The sequence below is a fragment of the Panulirus ornatus genome, chromosome 63 (assembly GCF_036320965.1).
Source record: "Panulirus ornatus isolate Po-2019 chromosome 63, ASM3632096v1, whole genome shotgun sequence".
Taxonomy (NCBI): Eukaryota; Metazoa; Arthropoda; class Malacostraca; order Decapoda; family Palinuridae; genus Panulirus; species Panulirus ornatus.
The window spans coordinates 14963543-14983986 of record NC_092286.1 but is presented as its reverse complement, the minus strand read 5'-3'; the positions used below and the strand labels follow the sequence as shown (position 1 = coordinate 14983986).

Genomic DNA, 20444 nt, shown 5'->3' with positions numbered 1-20444 from the left:
GGTCCGGTTAGATTGCAGAGTTTCACATTTTCTTTTACCTTTATTCTGTTTATTTATTCACTGGGGCTAGCCAGAGAAAATGGAATATTTCGCGAACGATGATACGGTGTGACTTGAAACCACCAGTGCAAAAAATAGATGCGTTTCATCTCTGGGGCTCCAGTCTTGCCCTGGGCTACACAGACCCACCAACGAAACAACAGACGGTGCTAACGACGAAGTAGGAAAAGGTGAACCCACACACCAGGAGCCAAAGAATGAAAAGAAAAGGAGGATTCCAAATGCAGTCTTTGAGCGAACAGAAAAAAAAGGAGGTGATTCTTCTTTCTTATGCATCTACCCACACCAGGAGCCAAAGAATGAAAAGAAAAGAAGGATTCCAAATGCAGTCTTTGAGCGAACTTAAAAAAAAAGGGTGATTCTTCTTTCTTATGCATCTACGCTCATTACCACCACTGAGAAATCTGATCTTCAAAAGGAAACAGGAATTTAGAACAATTACTAACACTGACAAATATGATCTTGAAAAGGAAACAGGACTTTAGAAACAAAAGGTGAATGAAAGAGCGACATCATCATTAGTATTGTTTGTTTCGTCAAGGAGACATTCCTGTTACACTCCCGTGCCACCACTGGGACAGTCCACTGGCAGTAAATGTCTCGCCCGTCCGAGCCACTCGGCTTTTAATCATGGTCACTCATACGTGCGAGAACATCACCGACCAGATCGCTCCTCGTCATCGAGAGATAAGGATACGAACAGCATCGGATCCCTGGGTCCTCTCGAGACAGCTTTTGATGATCGGAAATGTTAGATCTTATATTAAGGAGATAAGAAGAGCAGATACTTAAAGCGGTGTGCCTGAAGACATGATGTTTTTTAACAACAGAAACGCAAGTAAAGTCAGTCATGGACTTGAGACGTCTTCGTTGGGGCTGTTCCCTTAAACGCATTCGATGTAATGCTTTCGATCCTCTTTGCTTCTGACTCACTCCTTAGTTTGACAGCCCTTCTGAAGCAAGAGTTCATTGCCCCATCCAAAGAATATCGCTTACCTGCAAAGTTTATATCCATGACTCCGGGTGATTCATAGACTTGATTTCTGCTTAAGTAGCTGTTCAAGTCAAACGAGACTGCTGGAGCCTTTGATCGTTCTGTCTTGCTGTATGAAATCACCTCTTAACCCTCTCTATTCAAAGGCAAATCACTTAAAGGTCGTTTAGATGGCTTTCGTACGACAGTTTCACCGTAGTTCATCTGTTTGTTCTCTCCTGCTTCTGGCACTCCAACCTGTCTATTTTTGATGGTGTATCGGTTAAGTGTTGCTGACCATAACGCCTTCACGGGCCCGCTGGGGTCGAGCCAATATAGTTTCAAACCCTGGTCGCTGAAGTCAGTCCTCAGTTAACCTAGCTGTTCATCCCCCCCCCCTTTTTTTTAAGCTAGTTGAGAGGGCGCAGCATTTGATGCCTTAATGTACGCTATCTCATCGACGCTTCCTCTCTATATATATGTCTTAGCTGCAGCCAGGTATTCATCTTTTTGACCCTCAGGGGTTGGTCGATAGAATGGTTACTGACGTATTTTTCTTCTTCTGACGTGTAAATTTGTATTTTGTTTATGTACGCAAGTTTACGTAATGTTTTTAGTCGTGTTGGATGTGTTCACTTATGTAAATTATCTCTCTCTGTCTCTCTTGTGCGTTGTTGTGTTGTTTTGCTTGATGACTTTTAAGTCTCTACTTTGTCATTTTCGAGTTATTGTGGAAAACGACCATCCATCTGGTGACATATTCATTAACCTGTTCTACCGACCACTTTGATTTACTTATTTCAATTTTGTCATAAGTCTCCCTCGACATCGTTTTCTTTAACACTGTTATTCCCATTTAACCTTCTCGAGAGCAACGCAAATATCATTAAAATCTCCGTGTGTGAGTTTTGGTATTTTCACATCCGCTGTGTTGACCAACGCTAAAGGTAGTATATATAGAGAGACAGCTACACCAAATATATATCGTCAGGGAGCGTTTACACAAACTTTTTCCTCATTTTTTTGTCTTTTTCCAAACAACCTTGGCAATGTCGAGGTGAACATCATGTGTATGTAGATCGAGACTGATATTTTCACGTCTCGAGTGAGTTTACGTAGAGGTTCCACTCTTTGGAGGTGCTGGAAAGAAGTCTTCCCCAGGTTCGATTCGAGAATGCTTAAAAAAAAAAAAGAAAGAAAGATCTCCCATTACTATGGAATCGCATTTAATAGAAACTTTCGTCCGTCTTTTGATGTCTAGATGAGACGGATTGTCAAATGATCCTAACCTCATATTGTAGAGAACTTTATCTTTTATTACCATAAGAATGAAATCAGTAATGGTAAGCATCAATGTATCTATGTGTCGGATCCACATCACATTTACCTCACCCATCTAGACCCCACTGCATGATTTGTTTCTTCTCTCACTGTTAGGTAAAGCGTTCCTGGAAAGCCTTGTTTCACAATAAAATCATAACAAAGGCAGTGTAATTGCACAAAACTAAAAGCTGCTGTTGCTTCCGTGACTATAGTCCTTAAGACCGACTCGGTTGAAAGCACAGGAATACCTGGGAACAATCACTTTAACCTTCTCATTAATTTCCACTGCATTTTTAGAAGCACAGATCCAGAGAGCAAAATCCCCTCAGTTACAGATCTCTTCATATCCGCTTTAAGCTCTGGGTGTACCAGGAAATTAAATCGTGCAGCATTAAGGTGGATACACAACTTTCTCCATCAGAAGGGACCACAGAATGTCGCCTCGTATCTCAAAGAACTTGGGAAGTTGCCATTTCATCTCGGGTACTAAGTAGTGTGTATAAAACTTGCTTAGTATACAGGATTTCCTGTAAGAGCTATGATCTCTAGATCACATGCGTTGCCAAGAACGAGCAGAAAATAAGCATAAAGTGAGGAAAATTGATGACACAATGGACACCCCCAACGGTGGCGTTTTCTAGGACTTTAAATACTGACAGACTTTAACGTAACTCGGAAGAGAGATCTTCCAAACAGACGCGAGGTATCAAGACTCCGTCGTCGCTAAAATTAGGATCCGCTACGCGTCCAGCATTTTCTAAGAGTGCTTGAAAGTCTCGCTCGCATTAATCAACAAAGAGAGATCCAGTGGAGGAGTTTTCTGAACAAGACGCAGAGTGGACCATGTGGATCTAAGTGACTGTCTCAGAACTAGCTCGAAATGAGCGCCTCCCAAGCTCCTCCTTCCCTCCTCTCCTCCGTCCCTTACTGAAAAGAAAACGATTCCTTCTTTCGCTCTCCTTTTCACACTAAGGCGGGAGAGTAGAAGAGGGAAAACTAGATTCTGTACGATTTTATGGACAGGTATTGGATTCCCTGTGTGTGGGATCGTTAATACCATAAAATGAATGATTCAGTGACACGTGCAAGCTCCTCTGAACCCTCGTGAGGCAAACTGACCAAAGAGTATCCAAGACGCCTGGCCTCGTCCAGGCTTTGGGAGCCCACAGACCACCCCCATCCAGACCAGATCTTTCACGTGAGTCAGAGAGAAAATTGATGATCATAATGAAGGTCTGGCTATATGTGTTCCATGGAGACGCCTCGTGTGTTGTCTTTAATATTCTCATTGATGAGTTCCTCATTGTTTGAGATACTTTTTCTTGGCATTTTCTCCCCCATCCCTGGGAAACGTGTCTCCGTGTTCCCAGTGTTCCATAGGTATTTTTTAGACTTGTGTTTTAAGAAGAGGAGGAGGAGGAGGTGGAGGCGGACAGGACGTATTTGGAATTAGGTGGCATGAGGAGTGAGAGAATCATGGCAGTTGGTATCATACAGAAGAAGAGGTTCTGAAAGTCGTGCATTGATATCATGCATCGCAAAGCAGCAGGAATGTATAGCGGAGTTTCTCAAGAGTGAGGGTTGTTATGTGTTATTGACTGGTTGGTCAGGTTGTTCGATGCTTGCAGAGCCCAGGATGAGGCAGGTGCCAGAGTTGAATACAGTAAATGTTCGATCTTAAAAGGTATAATTCTGCCGAATACTCTTAGAGAGGTGTATGGGAGAGGGTGGTATCATGTACTAAGATGAGCAAATTGGCTTCAGGGGTGATAAGAATCAGTGTGGATCAGGTTGTCCCTTTGAATTTCTATGTGAAATATACAGAAAGAGAGAGATTTGTGTGGAACATTTATGAATCTGGAGAAAGTATAATGCTACAGCAGATAGGAGTGCCTTGTGGAAAGTGTTACACTCATATGGGATGGAGGGAGAGCTGTTAATGCATGGGCGAGTTTATACTTGGCGAGTAAGGAGTGTGTGCGAGTAAGAAGGGAGGAGGGTGAGTGGTTCTCGGTGAAGATACGTAAGCTCTTCGTCAAAGGTATATGTTGTTATCAAGGCTGTTTAACAAGTTCATGGACGGTGTGTTGAGGAAGACAACTTCGAGGGTTTTGGAGCCAGGGACGATTCTGCAGTATGCTGAGGATGGGTGGGATTAAAAGGCGAGTCAGCTGCTGTTTGCAGATGACATGGCTCTGATATAATTTCAGATATAATTGCTTAAAGTTTGAGACCGAGCTGAAAAGTGGCGGGTAGTCATTTAGTGTGTGGTGAGTCATTTTACTGTGAATGTATTTTGCTAATGTTGTGTTTGCTTTGGGCTGGAGGAACTGTGAGCATATGCCACTCGAATGTAAAACAGGGTTGATAATTCTTTTATATTGCTGTGTCTGCATGGGCATATATATATATATATATATATATATATATATATATATATATATATATATATATATATATATATATATATATATACATATATATATATATATATATATATATATATATATATATATATATATATATATATATATATACATATATATATATATATATATATATATATATATATATATATATATATATATATATATATATATATATTAGAAAAATCACAATTGAGCAGGTGATCAAGTATATTACTATGAGTCCCCTGGCAAATGAAACACGATTAGTTACCAAGTGCACTTTCGTGTAATAATCACATCATCAGGGGCGATACATGAAAGAAACATAACAGTCAGTTGATATACAACGAAGAGACGTAGCTAGAACGCCATTTGGTAAACAACAGCCAACAGCAGGTGGTTTCCACACTCCTCCGCCAGTCTAACCAAAGAGCTAGGCAGCTTTACCGTGTGGAATGTGAACGTGTGAATCACAGCGAAGTTCCTACCCCCCAACCCCACTTACCAGGCCCAAGATTCAATAAGGAAATCATGCAGCGCCTTAACCTGGGGAACCGCGACGCCCATAACCTCATTTACGACGCTCCTCGGGTACTTGCTCGGACGTTATGAGATGTCGTTTAGAGATGCAGCGTGTTAGTGATAGTAAAGTGAGAGGAGGGAGGAGGGGAGGACGTTGCTGGTGAGAGCTTATCACCCGGTGGGAGGAGGGCGTTCGTCTAGGTGTAAATAGGCTAGGCTGAAGGAAAGGTTAACCAGGAGAGAGATGATGACATGAAAAGAAGAATGGTGATGATATATATATATATATATATATATATATTATCCCTGGGGATAGGGGAGAAAGAATACTTCCCACGTATTCCCTGCGTGTCGTAGAAGGCGACTAAAAGGGGAGGGAGCGGGTGGCTGGAAATCCTCCCCTCTCGTTTTTTTTTTTTTTTTTTTTTTAATTTTCCAAAAGAAGGAACAGAGAAGGGGGCCAGGTGAGGATATTCCCTCTAAGGCCCAGTCCTCTGTTCTTAACGCTACCTCGCTAATGCGGGAAATGGCGAATAGTATGAAAGAAAGAAAAAAAAGAATATATATATATATATATATATATATATATATATATATATATATATATATATATATATATATATATATACATATATATATATATATACATATATATATATATATATATATATATATATATATATATATATATATATATAGAGAGAGAGAGAGAGAGAGAGAGAGAGAGAGAGAGAAATAAGACAATATACAGTGGAACATAACGTGTTGATGATGGTGGTGAAGAAGGACAGATACATCACTGAAATGGTACATCAGTGAGAGAACACTTGAGTGAAGAACACATACCATGTCTGTACACTAACTGAAGCTCCCACTGCAGTATTTCATCCACGCGAGACTGAGTGAAAGTAGTATATTCCTGCGAGTATAACGGATGAAGTGGTACTTATTTCTATGAAGAGGTTGAATCGAAGGTCAACTGTTGACGCGAGTATACTGACCGATATAGAATATCATCTGGACTATACTGGTGGGTGAGCGATAGGCTTTTGGAGCATAGTGGTCGATAGGGGAGCGATAGGCTTCTGGAGCGTGATGGTCGATGAGGGAGCGATAGGCTTCTGGAGCGTGATGATCAATGGGGGAGGATAGGTTTCTGGAGCGTGATGGTCGATGGAGGAGCGATAGGCTTCTGGAGCATGATGGTCGATGGATGAGCGATCGGCTTCTGGAGCATGATGGTAAATGGGGGAGGATAGGCTTCAGGAGCATGATGGTCGATGGAGGAGCGATAGGCTTCTGGAGCATGATGGTCGATGGGTGAGCGATAGGCTTCTGGAGCATGATGGTCGATGGGTGAGCCATAGGCTTCTGGAGCGTGATGGTCGATGGGTGAGCCATAGGCTTCTGGAGCATGATGGTCGATGGATGAGCGATAGGCTTTTGGAGCATGGTGGTCGATGGGGGAGCCATAGGCTTCTGGAGCGTGATGGTCGATGGATGAGCGATCGGCTTCTGGAGCGTGATGGTCGATGAGGGGGCGATAGGCTTCTGGAGCGTGATGGTCGATGGAGGAGCGATAGGCTTCTGGAGCATGATGGTCGATGGAGGAGCGATAGGCTTCTGGAGCATGGTGGTCGATGGGGGAGCGATAGGCTTCTGGAGCATGATGGTCGATGGAGGAGCGATAGGCTTCTGGAGCATGGTGGTCGATGGGGGAGCGATAGGCTTCTGGAGCGTGATGGTCGATGAGGGGGCGATAGGCTTCTGGAGCATGATGGTCGATGGGGGAGCCGTAGGCTTCTGGAGCATGATGGTCGATGGGTGAGCGATAGGCTTCTGGAGCGTGATGGTCGATGGAGGAGCCGTAGGCTTCTGGAGCATGATGGTCGATGGATGAGCGATAGGCTTCTGGAGCATGATGGTCGATGGGGGAGCCATAGGCTTCTGGAGCGTGATGGTCGATGGATGAGCGATAGGCTTCTGGAGCGTGATGGTCGATGGAGGAGCGATAGGCTTCTGGAGCGTGATGGTCGATGGGGGAGCCATAGGCTTCTGGAGCATGATGGTCGATGGAGGAGCCATAGGCTTCTGGAGCGTGATGACCGACGTCAAAATCGAGATATTACTCGCTTTCGGGGATTATTTATAATAGAAACGTTTTGTAACAATCAACTCCGAATGTAGATGAGAAAAGAAAAATTCAAAACAATTGTTATTGACGTTTAAAAAAAAGAAGAAAAGAAAATGCTCAGGCGTGTGTAGCGACGGATATGAATACTTCAATGTGAAGGGAAATAATAGATTATAATTATCTTTTAGGTAAAGTTATATATGAATACTTTAGTGTGAAGAAAATCATTGAATATAGTTATCAATTTTTTTTGTAAAATTATTGATTTAAGTCATACGCCACAAGGACATTTTTTTTGGTGAGAGGGGAAGGTCATTTGAGAAGGAGAGGCGAAGCCACTCAGTGCTGGAGCAAGGGAAATGTGCCTCGCATCTATCTACCTGAGATGTGAAACAAGGAACCTCCTTCTCTTCATTATAACAGCTTACAGGAGGCAGGAGACCTTGTGAAAAGACCTGATAACCGGATCTCGAAAGTTAATGCAGCTTCCAGTATAGCAGAAGTTGTCGCTCTGGACCGGCGTGAGATTGCGGTTGCGATGCTCACTCAACCCTATGTATTCCCGAGGCGTCGCCTGGGGCCAAGCGTTATTATAGGGTTCGAGTCTTGGTTGCAGCAGTGGGTTCACAGTCTGCCCAATTGTTCATCCACCATTTGTATTGGATACTTGGCTTAGGCTAGGATATATATATATATATATATATATATATATATATATATATATATATATATATATATATATATATATATACACCAAATGGCATCCTAGCTACGTCTCTTCGTTGTATATCAACTGACTTATATTTCTTTCTTGTATCTCCCCTGATGATGTGATTATTGTACGAAAGTACACTTGGGAACTTCTCGTGTTTCATTTCCCCCGTGGACTCAGGAATATATATATATATATATATATATATATATATATATATATATTTTTTTTTTTTTTTTTTTTTTTTTTTTTTTTTTTTTATACCTCGTCGCTGTCTCCCGCGTTTGCGAGGTAGCGCAAGGAAACAGACGAAAGAAATGGCCCAACCCCCCCCCATACACATGTACATACACACGTCCACACACGCAAATATACATACCTACACAGCTTTCCATGGTTTACCCCGGACGCTTCACATGCCTTGATTCAATCCACTGACAGCACGTCAACCCCTGTATGCCACATCGCTCCAATTCACTCTATTCCTTGCCCTCCTTTCACCCTCCTGCATGTTCAGGCCCCGATCACACAAAATCCTTTTCACTCCATCTTTCCACCTCCAATTTGGTCTCCCTCTTCTCCTCGTTCCCTCCACCTCCGACACATATATCCTCTTGGTCAATCTTTCCTCACTCATTCTCTCCATGTGCCCAAACCACTTCAAAACACCCTCTTCTGCTCTCTCAACCACGCTCTTTTTATTTCCACACATCTCTCTTACCCTTACGTTACTTACTCGATCAAACCACCTCACACCACACATTGTCCTCAAACATCTCATTTCCAGCACATCCATCCTCCTGCGCACAACTCTATCCATAGCCCACGCCTCGCAACCATACAACATTGTTGGAACCACTATTCCTTCAAACATACCCATTTTTGCTTTCCGGGATAATGTTCTCGACTTCCACACATTTTTCAAGGCTCCCAAAATTTTCGCCCCCTCCCCCACCCTATGATCCACTTCCGCTTCCATGGTTCCATCCGCTGACAGATCCACTCCCAGATATCTAAAACACTTCACTTCCTCCAGTTTTTCTCCATTCAAACTCACCTCCCAATTGACTTGACCCTCAACCCTACTGTACCTAATAACCTTGCTCTTATTCACATTTACTCTTAACTTTCTTCTTCCACACACTTTACCAAACTCCGTCACCAGCTTCTGCAGTTTCTCACATGAATCCGCCACCAGCGCTGTATCATCAGCGAACAACAACTGACTCACTTCCCAAGCTCTCTCATCCCCAACAGACTTCATACTTGCCCCTCTTTCCAAAACTCTTGCATTTACCTCCCTAACAACCCCATCCATAAACAAATTAAACAACCATGGAGACATCACACACCCCTGCCGCAAACCTACATTCACTGAGAACCAATCACTTTCCTCTCTTCCTACACGTACACATGCCTTACATCCTCGATAAAAACTTTTCACTGCTTCTAACAACTTGCCTCCCACACCATATATTCTTAATACCTTCCACACAGCATCTCTATCAACTCTATCATATGCCTTCTCCAGATCCATAAATGCTACATACAAATCCATTTGCTTTTCTAAGTATTTCTCACATACATTCTTCAAAGCAAACACCTGATCCACACATCCTCTACCACTTCTGAAACCACACTGCTCTTCCCCAATCTGATGCTCTGTACATGCCTTCACCCTCTCAATCAATATATATATATATATATATATATATATATATATATATATATATATATATATATATATATATACATATAGCGTTAATGAAATGTCTTGATTAGTGCCTGTGCCGACACAGGTTACATAAAAGATGAAATGTCATCATTACGTTCAGCTGACGATCTCAAATGCTTCGCCATCATCAAGGAACTTCAAGTGAAGCCTGGCGTTTGAAGCTGCCTAATTAATTGCTCCTGAAAATCAACCATTTTTGTACAAGTTTCCAAAACTTTCTTCGGTTGTTCATTTCTTTTCATCAGCCCGGTGTAGTTGACAGAACGAGAGACAAATTATCTTTTTCTTTATGTCAGCAGAGACGGAACGAGTAACTGAACGCCCTGATCAAGACCATCTCATTTACGATATATATATATATATATATATATATATATATATATATATATATATATATATATATATATATGGATGTGGAAATGGAGCTGTGGTTTCGGTGCATTACACATAGACTGAGTGTGAACGAATGTGGCCTTTGTTGTCTTTTCCTAGCGCTACCTCGCGCACATACAGGGGGGAGGGGGAGTCATTTTATGTGTGGCAGAGTGGCGACGAGAATGAATGAAGGCAGCAAGTATGAATATGTACATGTGTATATATTTATGTGTTTGTGTATATATATGTATTCCTATGAGTCCACGGGGAAAATGAAACACTAAAAGTTCCCAAGTGCACTTTCGTGTAATAATCACATCATCAGGGGAGACACAAGAGAGAAATATAAGTCAGTTGATATACATCGAAGAGACGAAGCTAGGACGCCATTTTGGACAATCACATGTTTACCAAATGGCGTCCTAGCTTCGTCTCTTCGATGTATATCAACTGACTGTTATATTTTTCTCTTGTGTCTCCCCTGATGATGTGATTATTACACGAAAGTGCACTTGGGAACTTTTCGTGTTTCATTTTCCCCGTGGACTCATAGGAATATCTTGATCACGCACAAAATTGTGATCCTTTCCAATATATATGTATGTATACGTTGAAATGTATAGGTATGTTTATGTGCGTTTGTGGGCGTCTATGTACATACATGTGTATGTGGGTGGGTTGGGCCATTCTTTCGTCTGTTTCCCTGCGTTATCTCGCTAACGTGGGAGACAGCGACAAAGTATAATGAAAAGGAAATAATGTGTATATATATATATATATATATATATATATATATATATATATATATATATATATATACTTCCCACGTATTCCCTGCGTGTCGCAGAAGGCGACTAAAAGGGGAGGGAGCGGGGGGCTGGAAATCCTCCCCTCTTTTTTTTTTTTTTTTTTATTAATTTTCCAAAGGAAGGAACAGAGAAGGGGGCCAGGTGAGGATGTTCCCTCAGAGGCCCGGTCCTCTGTTCTTGGCGCTACCTTGCTAATGCGGGAAATGGCGAATGGTTTGAAAAAAAAATATATATATATTTATATATATATATACTCTGGCTTAAGGTTGACAGTGAACCGACTTGTGCAAACGGGATTTGAACCTATGTTGGCCTGACCCTGGATGGCCCGTTGAATGCAGCGCGGCCAAGAAGACTGAACGCTACACCACGGCGAGGCATCTACCTACAAGTCTGAAGTCTAAATGGTTTCCTAACTTAGAGAGAGAGAGAGAGAGAGAGAGAGAGAGAGAGAGAGAGAGAGAGAGAGAGAGAGAGCTCTGTCTTGGATGGTCTGACCCCGGGAGGGTTGAGTAAGCTTCACACACACACACGACATGACCAACAGCAACAGTAGGTGTCCCAGAGGCCCACCTTGCGGCCTCCGCCTTCCTCTGCCGTGAGTGTGGAACGCCAGCGCAGACATTCTAATTCCCACGTTCTTACTGTGAGTTGAAATTCCCATCAGGGAACTTTAGATGCCTCTATGGCTTTGGCTATCACCGGCGCATACCCTCGTGTGGCGCATCATTAGCCCAAGAGATAGGAGAACCTGTCCGAATAATTACGAAATAACAACGCTAAAGGACGAGATGGCTATATTCCCTCCTTCCCGTCTGAATGGTTTTCATAAAGGTTCGTTCGTGTGAAAACTTTTCTTGTGAATTTAATTACGGTTCTTTTCTTTTTTCTCTTTTTTTTTTCCTTCCCTTGTTGTGACTGTCATTTTTTTTTTATTATTTCAGTCACATTGTTGTCTTTCATCTGTGGACCTCTGTAGATTATCATGGCATTTTCTCTGTTGTTCTAAGTTGTGCGGTACAGTTCGGGTATCTCGTACAAGCCTGTCAAGTGTGTACTATATGCTTCATTCAGTCGATGTTGCTGGTGTGTTGTTCATTAGAGAGTGTGCTAGCGAACCTACCTACCTACCTACCTACCAACTCTACCTACCTTCTTACTTGCCTACCGAATTACATTCTTACCTACTTATCTACCTTCCTACTTAAGTACATACCTACCTACCTTCTTATCTACCTACCTACCTACCTACTTACTTTCCTACCTACTTACCTACCTACCTACTTACCTTTCTACCTACTTACCTTTCTACCTACTTACCTACCTACCTACTTACTTTCCTACCTACTTAATTTTCTACCTACTTACCTTTCTACCTACATAACTACCTACTTACCTACCCACTTAACTACCTACCTACCTACCTACTTTCCTACCTACTTACATATATACATACGTGCCTACCTACTTACATATATACATACGTGCCAACCAACTTACAAACTTGCATACGAACATACCTACAAGCATATACTAGAACATGCCTGAGGCAGCGCTAGGACGTAGCGCTCGCCTCACATCTTATCCTTGTTTTCTCCTACCGTTGTGTCACTCTGCCATCCATGAGGTGTGTCTGCATATCTTAGCCTGACCCGGCACTCCCTTCAGTCATTCTGAAAGTACCGACTCTCGATCATTTCGTATATCATTGTATAAAACGTTGAAAAGCCGGCATATTTGCCTAAGAAGACGATCACGTATTCTCGCTCGAAATCTGTTTAAGTTTCCAGGTATTTTTGTATAGAATTTAATCACAGTTTCTTTTTCCGTATTTGTACATTTTAGATCTAAAATGTTTTCTCTCTATCTCTGTGTTTCCTGCCAGGTAAAAACTGTCCTTTGTCCTTCCCCTTTTTCATGTCAAACAATTCTTTTATCTTTTCATAGTTCTGCAGTATAGGTGTTCCAGTTCTTCCATTCTGTAAATGAAAAATATATTCAGATTCTCTCTAACTTGTTTCTTTTTCGCTTCTTTGCTGGTCGATGACCATAGAGATACAGGATCAGTATTCGGTTTTGCTTCTTATGCAGACATTAAACATTTTCATTGTTGGCATTTTCTCTTTCTCGTGGTCTTTGTTCTCATTATCATACCACTCATTATTTGACTCGACTGTTCATTGTTTCACTGTGTTCAGTCACTTCAGATTTCACGTTCGTGATGGTTCCTACGTCTGTATGTCTACTGAACCTTGTGTGTCCTTTCCTACTAGTCCCTCGTATGGCTCATTTTTTTTTTTTTTTTTATCATTCCTGAGTGATTTTCCTCATATTAATCTTCGTTGAATTCCATGTTTTACTCTGCGAACTTGTTGATTATATCCAGCTCTCTTTCCATGTTCATTTCCGTCGTCTTCTCTTCCTCCCGTTATGATGTCGTCTGCAAAAGCACCTGGCTGATGTGATTTTGTGGACAATTCTGTCCACATCTGATGTCATTATGATTGGATCATTCTGAAGGAGGTGGAGATATTATTCCCTCATGACGCATCTGTTGGTGCATCTTCTTCATTAGACATCATGGATTCCCTCTCTTCTGGAAATCTTTTCTTTATGTTTGGTAGAAATTCACGTTTCACGTTCTATATTTTGCTTCGCTGCTTTTCCGAGAATGAGAGAGAGAGAGAGAGAGAGAGAGAGAGAGAGAGAGAGAGAGAGAGAGAGAGAGAGAGAGAGAGGTAAACCGAAATAATATTTTCCAGAGTGACACTTCAGCATGCTCTGGCAATGTGAAGAATTTCAGGGATTAAAACAGAGGTCGGCATATTCCGGCGAGGCAGAGCACCTGGGTTGGGTTAGGTAGGTAGGTAAGTAAGTAGGTTGTTAGGTAGATAGGTAGGTAAGTAAGTAGGTAGGTAGGTAGATAGGTAAGTAGGTAAGCAAGTAGGTAGGTAAGTAAGTAGGTAGGTACGTAAATAGGTAGGTAGGTAAGTAGGTAGATAGGCAAGTAGATAGGTAAGTAGGTACGTAAGTAGGTAGGTAGGTAGGGAAGTAGGTAGGTAGGTATTTAAGTAGGCAGGTATGTAGGTAAGTAGGTAGGTAGATAGGGAAATAGGTAAGTAAGTAGGTAGGTAAGTAAATAAGTAGGTAGGTAAGTAAGTAGGTAGTTAAGTAGGTAGTTAGATCAGTGGGTAGGTACTTAAGTAGGCAGGTATGTAGGGAGGTAGGTAGGTAGGTAGGGAAATAGTTAAGTAAGTAGGTAGTTAAGTAGGTAGTTAGATCAGTAGGTAGGTACTTAAGTAGGCAGGTATGTAGGGAGGTAGGTAGGTAGGTAGGGAAATAGTTAAGTAAGTAGGTAGGTAAGTAAGTAGGTAGTTAAGTAAGTAGGTAAGAAAGTGGGAACTTACCGAATAGTTACCGTAGCCCAGGTGGTCACAGGAGCACTGGCACTTCAGGATGTGTTCCTTGATGTCCCTGGGCAAATTCTCGACACTCCTGCTCAAGCGGGACCCCGTAGGAGCCAGGCCCTGGCTGTGGGAGTGCTTGTGGTTGTGGTGGGAGTGGCCGTGGATTATGTCATGCACGTGGGTTTTGCCGTGGTGATTGTCGCTGTGGGAGCCAGGGTGGGTCTGGGGCTTATTTTGCCCCTGGGTCTTGGTGTAAGGATGGGCCTGAGTCTTATTGCACTGGACGTGGGGTTGGGCCTTAGACGACGGAGGGTTAGTGGTGGTCGTGTAGTTCTGACAGGTGGTGGTGTACGTGTTGGCGTCTGTGTTGGTGTGTGCCTGAGCCTGGAAGTCGAGTGGGTGGCCGAGGGCGGTGGTCAGCCGTTCCTCAACGCTCAGCAGTTTGGGCAGCTGCAACACAAGACGTAAATTGTAGTTAGTAATGATCATCACGGAAAAAGCAAATTGCATTTTTGGGTGTATTTATCTATAAGAATATGAGCAGTTGTGTGCGTGATCAAGTATGTTCCTATTTGTCCACGGGGAAAATGAAACACGATAAGTCCCCAAGTGCACTTTCGTGTCATGATCACATCGTCAGGGGAGATACAAGAATGAGATAGAAGACGTAGAACAGTCAGTTGACATAAAAGGAAGAGACTTAGCAAAGACGCCATCGGTAAACAAGCGTTACTCGTTGGTGTGTTTGGGTCTGGCAACATGCTTATCATCTCTTTTTCACATATTATTTAGACAGGAAAGGGACCCAGAGACTTAGGATGAAGTGAAAAGATTTTGAGCGATTGGGGCCTGAACGTGCTAGGAGGATGAAAGGTATGCATGGGATAGAGTGAACTGGAACGGTATAGCCATAAATGGGTCGACTTGCCGTCGATGGAATAAACCAGGGCATGTGAAATGGTCGGGGTAAGCAATGGAAATGTCTGTGGGGACTGGTTGTGGATAGGGAGCTGTGGTTTCGGTGCAATGCACATGAAAGGTAGAGCATGGATGTGAGCGGATGTGACTTTTCTTTGTCTCGTTACTACGATGATGACGTGGGAAACCGTGTCCAAGTATGAAAAAAGTATATATATATATATATATATATATATATATATATATATATATATATATATATATATATATATATATATATATATATATATTTTTTTTTTTTTTTTTTTTTTTTCATACTTTGTCGCTGTCTCCCGCGTTTGCGAGGTAGCGCAAGGAAACAGACGAAAGAAATGGCCCCCCCCCCATACACATGTACATACACACGTCCACACACGCAAATATACATACCTACACAGCTTTCCATGGTTTACCCCGGACGCTTCACATGCCTTGGTTCAATCCACTGACAGCACGTCAACCCCTGTATACCACATAACTCCAATTCGCTCTATTTCTTGCCCTCCTTTCACCCTCCTGCATGTTCAGGCCCCGATCACACAAAATCCTTTTCACTCCATCTTTCCACCTCCAATTTGGTCTCCCTCTTCTCCTCGTTCCCTCCACCTCCGACACATATATCCTCTTGGTCAATCTTTCCTCACTCATTCTCTCCATGTGCCCAAACCATTTCAAAACACCCTCTTCTGCTCTCTCAACCACGCTCTTTTTATTTCCACACATCTCTCTTACCCTTACGTTACTTACTCGATCAAACCACCTCACACCACACATTGTCCTCAAACATCTCATTTCCAGCACATCCATCCTCCTGCGCACAACTCTATCCATAGCCCACGCCTCGCAACCATACAACATTGTTGGAACCACTATTCCTTCAAACATACCCATTTTTGCTTTCCGGGATAATGTTCTCGACTTCCACACATTTTTCAAGGCTCCCAAAATTTTCGCCCCCTCCCCCACCCTATGATCCACTTCCGCTTCCATGGTTCCATCCGCTGACAGATCCACTCCCAGATATCTAAAACACTTCACTTCCTCCAGTTTTTCTCCATTCAAACTCACCTCCCAATTGACTTGACCCTCAACCCTACTGTACCTAATAACCTTGCTCTTATTCACATTTACTCTTAACTTTCTTCTTCCACACACTTTACCAAATATATATATATATATATATATATATATATATATATATATATATATATATATATATATATATATATTTATTTTTTTATTTATTATACTTTGTTGCTGTCTCCCGCATATATGTGTGTGTGTGTGTGTGTGTGTGTGTCTGTGTGTGTGTGTGTAATTCTGCTATGATGTTTAGTGGCAAAACTTGTGGTGACAAATTGACACTAGGAATAGAAACAGAGATGAACATTTTCTATGACTTGGAATAAGAGGATCAGAGACTGGATGATCCCAAATGGAAGTATGCATCGACGAGATGGGTTGTGTGAGAGTGAAGACGCAGGTGATTGTGAAATGGTCCTGACATGAGGAAAAAAATTGGTAAAGTTGATTAAAAAGAGTTTTTTTGTGAGTGACATGAAAGGGGGAGAGAGGAGAGACTATTATCAAACTAAGGTGAGATGAACGAGTTGAGAGTATGTGTGAGGTATTACAGGAGTGTTAGCGCAGAGTAGTGTCTGGTGATGTGCAGTGGAGTACATGCAGAGGTTTGCGTGACTTTACATGAGAAAGACAGATAACGAGAGGCCCGATTGGCCCAAGACGACTGGGTTGTTTGGTAGAGAAAAACAAAAAGTTTAACTTGACAGGAAAATTTAATTCCGCTCAGCAGTTTTAAAAGGTATCACTGACTCCTCGCTGCTGCACATTAGTCTTCTAGTGTCCTCGTTACTGCTGTCGTTTATGCAGTTTACTTTTGTTTTCGTTTTTTTTTCTCAGAGTATACCTGAATTTATATAATATTTGTCTGAACGACTTTTGAAATTATGTATAGTCTTAACATTCTCTACGTCTGAAGGTAACTTAGTCCAGTGCTCAACACACCTATTGGAAAAGAAGCTTATTCCCACGTCCGTACTAGATCTTTTAGCTTTGAGTTGTATTCCATTGGTCGTGGTAACCGTATTGTCTTGTATTTCGAACTGAATCAGCCCTATGGAGATTGGGACATGTTGACATAGAGAGAGAGACAAGAAAAGTATACAATTGGAAAAACAAGGCATCTTTGTTTTTGTACGAGAGTAAACGATTACGCAAAAGACAAGTATCACATGGGGTATAATTTTGACAAGAATATGTAAATTGGTAAAGAAAACTGCTCACAAGAACTTAGCATTTTGCATTTTAAACTCAGCCGTCTTGATCTTAACAAGATCCTCTTAAGACTAAAAGATATGAAACATGAATCTCTTGTCTGAGGAGGTTTCTGAAGGATAAGAAACACAACTCAGTGCTCTCTTTCACTAAATTACATTTTTCATTTTTTTTTCTTTTGCTTTTGCTTCATTTTTTGTCTCTCTCTCATTTTGCGTCGGCTCGTTTTAACTGTATAAAAACTTTTGCTGACGTATGTCTGTCTTCGAATTACATTATGATTTAAGATTGGCCCAGTTCGAATTACATTACTTGCGCTAAGCTGGCCATGCTCGAATTACGTTATTTTATTGAATTGTTCACGCTGGCATTGCATTATTTCATCAAACTCGCCACGCTCAAATTACATTATGTCATCAAATTGGCCACACGAATTACATTAATTCGTAAGACTCGTAAAGGCCCAAATTACATTGTTTCATCAAATTGGTCCCGTTCCAGTTACAGTATTTCATTATATTGACCAAGCTCGAATTACGTTATTTCATTATAGTGGCCAAGCTCGAATTACGTTATTTCATTGTATTGGCCACGCTCGGATTACGTTATTTCATTGTATTGGCCACGTTCAAATTACGTTATTTCATTATATTGGCCTCGCTCGAAATACGTTATTTCATTGTATTGGCCACGCTCGAATTACGTTATTTCATTGTATTGGCCACGCTCGAATTATGTTATTTCATAAAACTGGCCACGCTGGAATTCCATTATTGCATCGAATTAGCCACGCTCGAATTACATCATTTCATCCAATTAGTCACACTCGGATTACACCATTTCATAAAACTGGCCACGCTCATCGTAGCTGGTTCTCTTGAGCAAGGCGTTCCTGGTCGTCAGTCAACAGAAAATGGTTACTTTGGATCAGCCAGCTATTGGCAATCACTTTCTACTCTCTCTCTCTCTCTCTCTCTCTCTCTCTCTCTCTCTCTCTCTCTCTCTCTCTCTCTCTCTCTCTCTCGTCGCAAGGCTTTCGATCCCTTAAAAGCGATGGTGTGCCATGTCACTTCGCTCCTATAAATCACGTTTTATACTATTCCTTTTCTTCAATTGTTAAGTTGTTTCATCATCTCATCAGTGTTTGGCGGCGCGTAATGTGACACGTTGAAGGGGAGTCTTAACTGTTCAGCAGAGAGCCCCCCCCGAACTGGTTACCACCAGACTATAAGAATGCCTCTGGAGGCCAGCATCTTCTCGGCGGTGTGGTCCGTCATCCACCCACGCCCAGCCTGCCTTCGTCACCTCACGTCTTGTCATCCATCTCCATCCATCAGCGGGCGCGAGGCTGGTGGATGCCATGCCTTTATAACGTTCATATTACGCGTAAAAAAAAAGAGAAAAAAATGACTTCAACGATTATTATAAGTCGGAGTGGCATTTTTCATACAGGGGGGAAAGAAATATAGACGTGTGAGTAAAGATATTTCCTTTTTCTCAGTGAAATCTCATCTTTAATCTCTCCTCAGGACTTGGGTCATTGTGCAGGTGACTGGATCTTAAGATCTTAGAGAGAGAGAGAGAGAGAGAGAGAGAGAGAGAGAGAGAGAGAGAGAGAGAGAGAGAGAGTCTGTGTGTGTGTGTGTGTGTGTGTGTGTGTGTGTTTTCATCTTCCCTTCTGTACCCTAGTAACATCAGGAAAAGACTACTGAGCCTCATAGGGGGAAAAAAATTAGGTCTTCACTTGGCTCCTACTGCTGTACATCCTTTCAGAGAGCGATACTACAGGAGGGAAAGATCTCTCTCTCTCTCTCTCTCTCTCTCTCTCTCTCTCTCTCTCTCTCTCTCTCTCTCTCTCTCTCTCTTCCATCCACCTCCCGTCACTCCAAGCCTCTCTCAGTCGCCCTTTGCCACACGCAGGAGATACGTGAGCAGCATTCGATCATCCCTTACCCTATAGGCAATTAGATCAATAGATTGCCCACATATCTGTAGTGTATTTCAGAAGACCCCCATTGCTCTCGCAGCCACTCAGGAGTGACACCAACCCGTTTGAACACTCCCCCTTCAGACATGACGCGCACCAGGACTGGTTTTAAAGTCAAATTAGAATTCATCTTGGGGCCCCCGCAGACCTAGGTTTCGGCGCGATGAAATATTTGTATTTCCTTCCCTGCTGATGCATAATGGATGTTGGTTCACCGAGTTGTTTTTGTCCACCTTGACTCTCTCCTCCCCCCATGCTTGGAGTTGTCGAGACCCTGGTCTTGAGAGAGAGAACCGCATTAGCGGAGTATCTTGCCTCTCTCATGAACACATTATGGCGAAGTCTACACAAATGAGCAAGAAGGGGATAGGCTTACACACTCTATCTTCATGGTAAGTGTGGATGGGCAGGAGAGAAAGATGATCTTCGATTGAATGTGACCTCAATACGGAACGTCCGCAAAGCCTCTTGTCCGCCCCGTTATATATTTTCAAAGGCGATGCCACGCTTACACTTTACCACTCTGTCATCTCTCCTTTGGCTTTGCCATCTGCACACGTCTGAGCATGAAACTGGTAGGGTTTCTGAAGTATTCTAGGTCCATTTTTAGGGACCCTTATAAGGTCTTTTTGATCTTATGAACGAGGCGAGGCACTGATGAGATGTTGCAGGACACAGCCACCTGATCATGTGCTCTGAGCACCCAGTTCGCCGAGAAATCTCACGTGTACCCATGTGTTTTCTTGC

The 20444-nt window shown here is 42.3% G+C and overlaps 1 protein-coding gene across 4 annotated transcripts in view; it reads right to left on the bottom strand.

Annotated features, from left to right (window-relative positions):
• LOC139745838 (uncharacterized) overlaps window positions 1-20444 on the bottom strand; it is a 239931-nt gene that overhangs the window by 176600 nt on the left and 42887 nt on the right. For all 4 annotated transcript variants that reach the window (XM_071656434.1, XM_071656436.1, XM_071656437.1 and 1 more), the window contains exon 3: window positions 14459-14908. In XM_071656434.1, the coding sequence (XP_071512535.1) occupies window positions 14459-14908 (450 nt within the window). The remainder of the gene's footprint in view (window positions 1-14458; window positions 14909-20444) is intronic.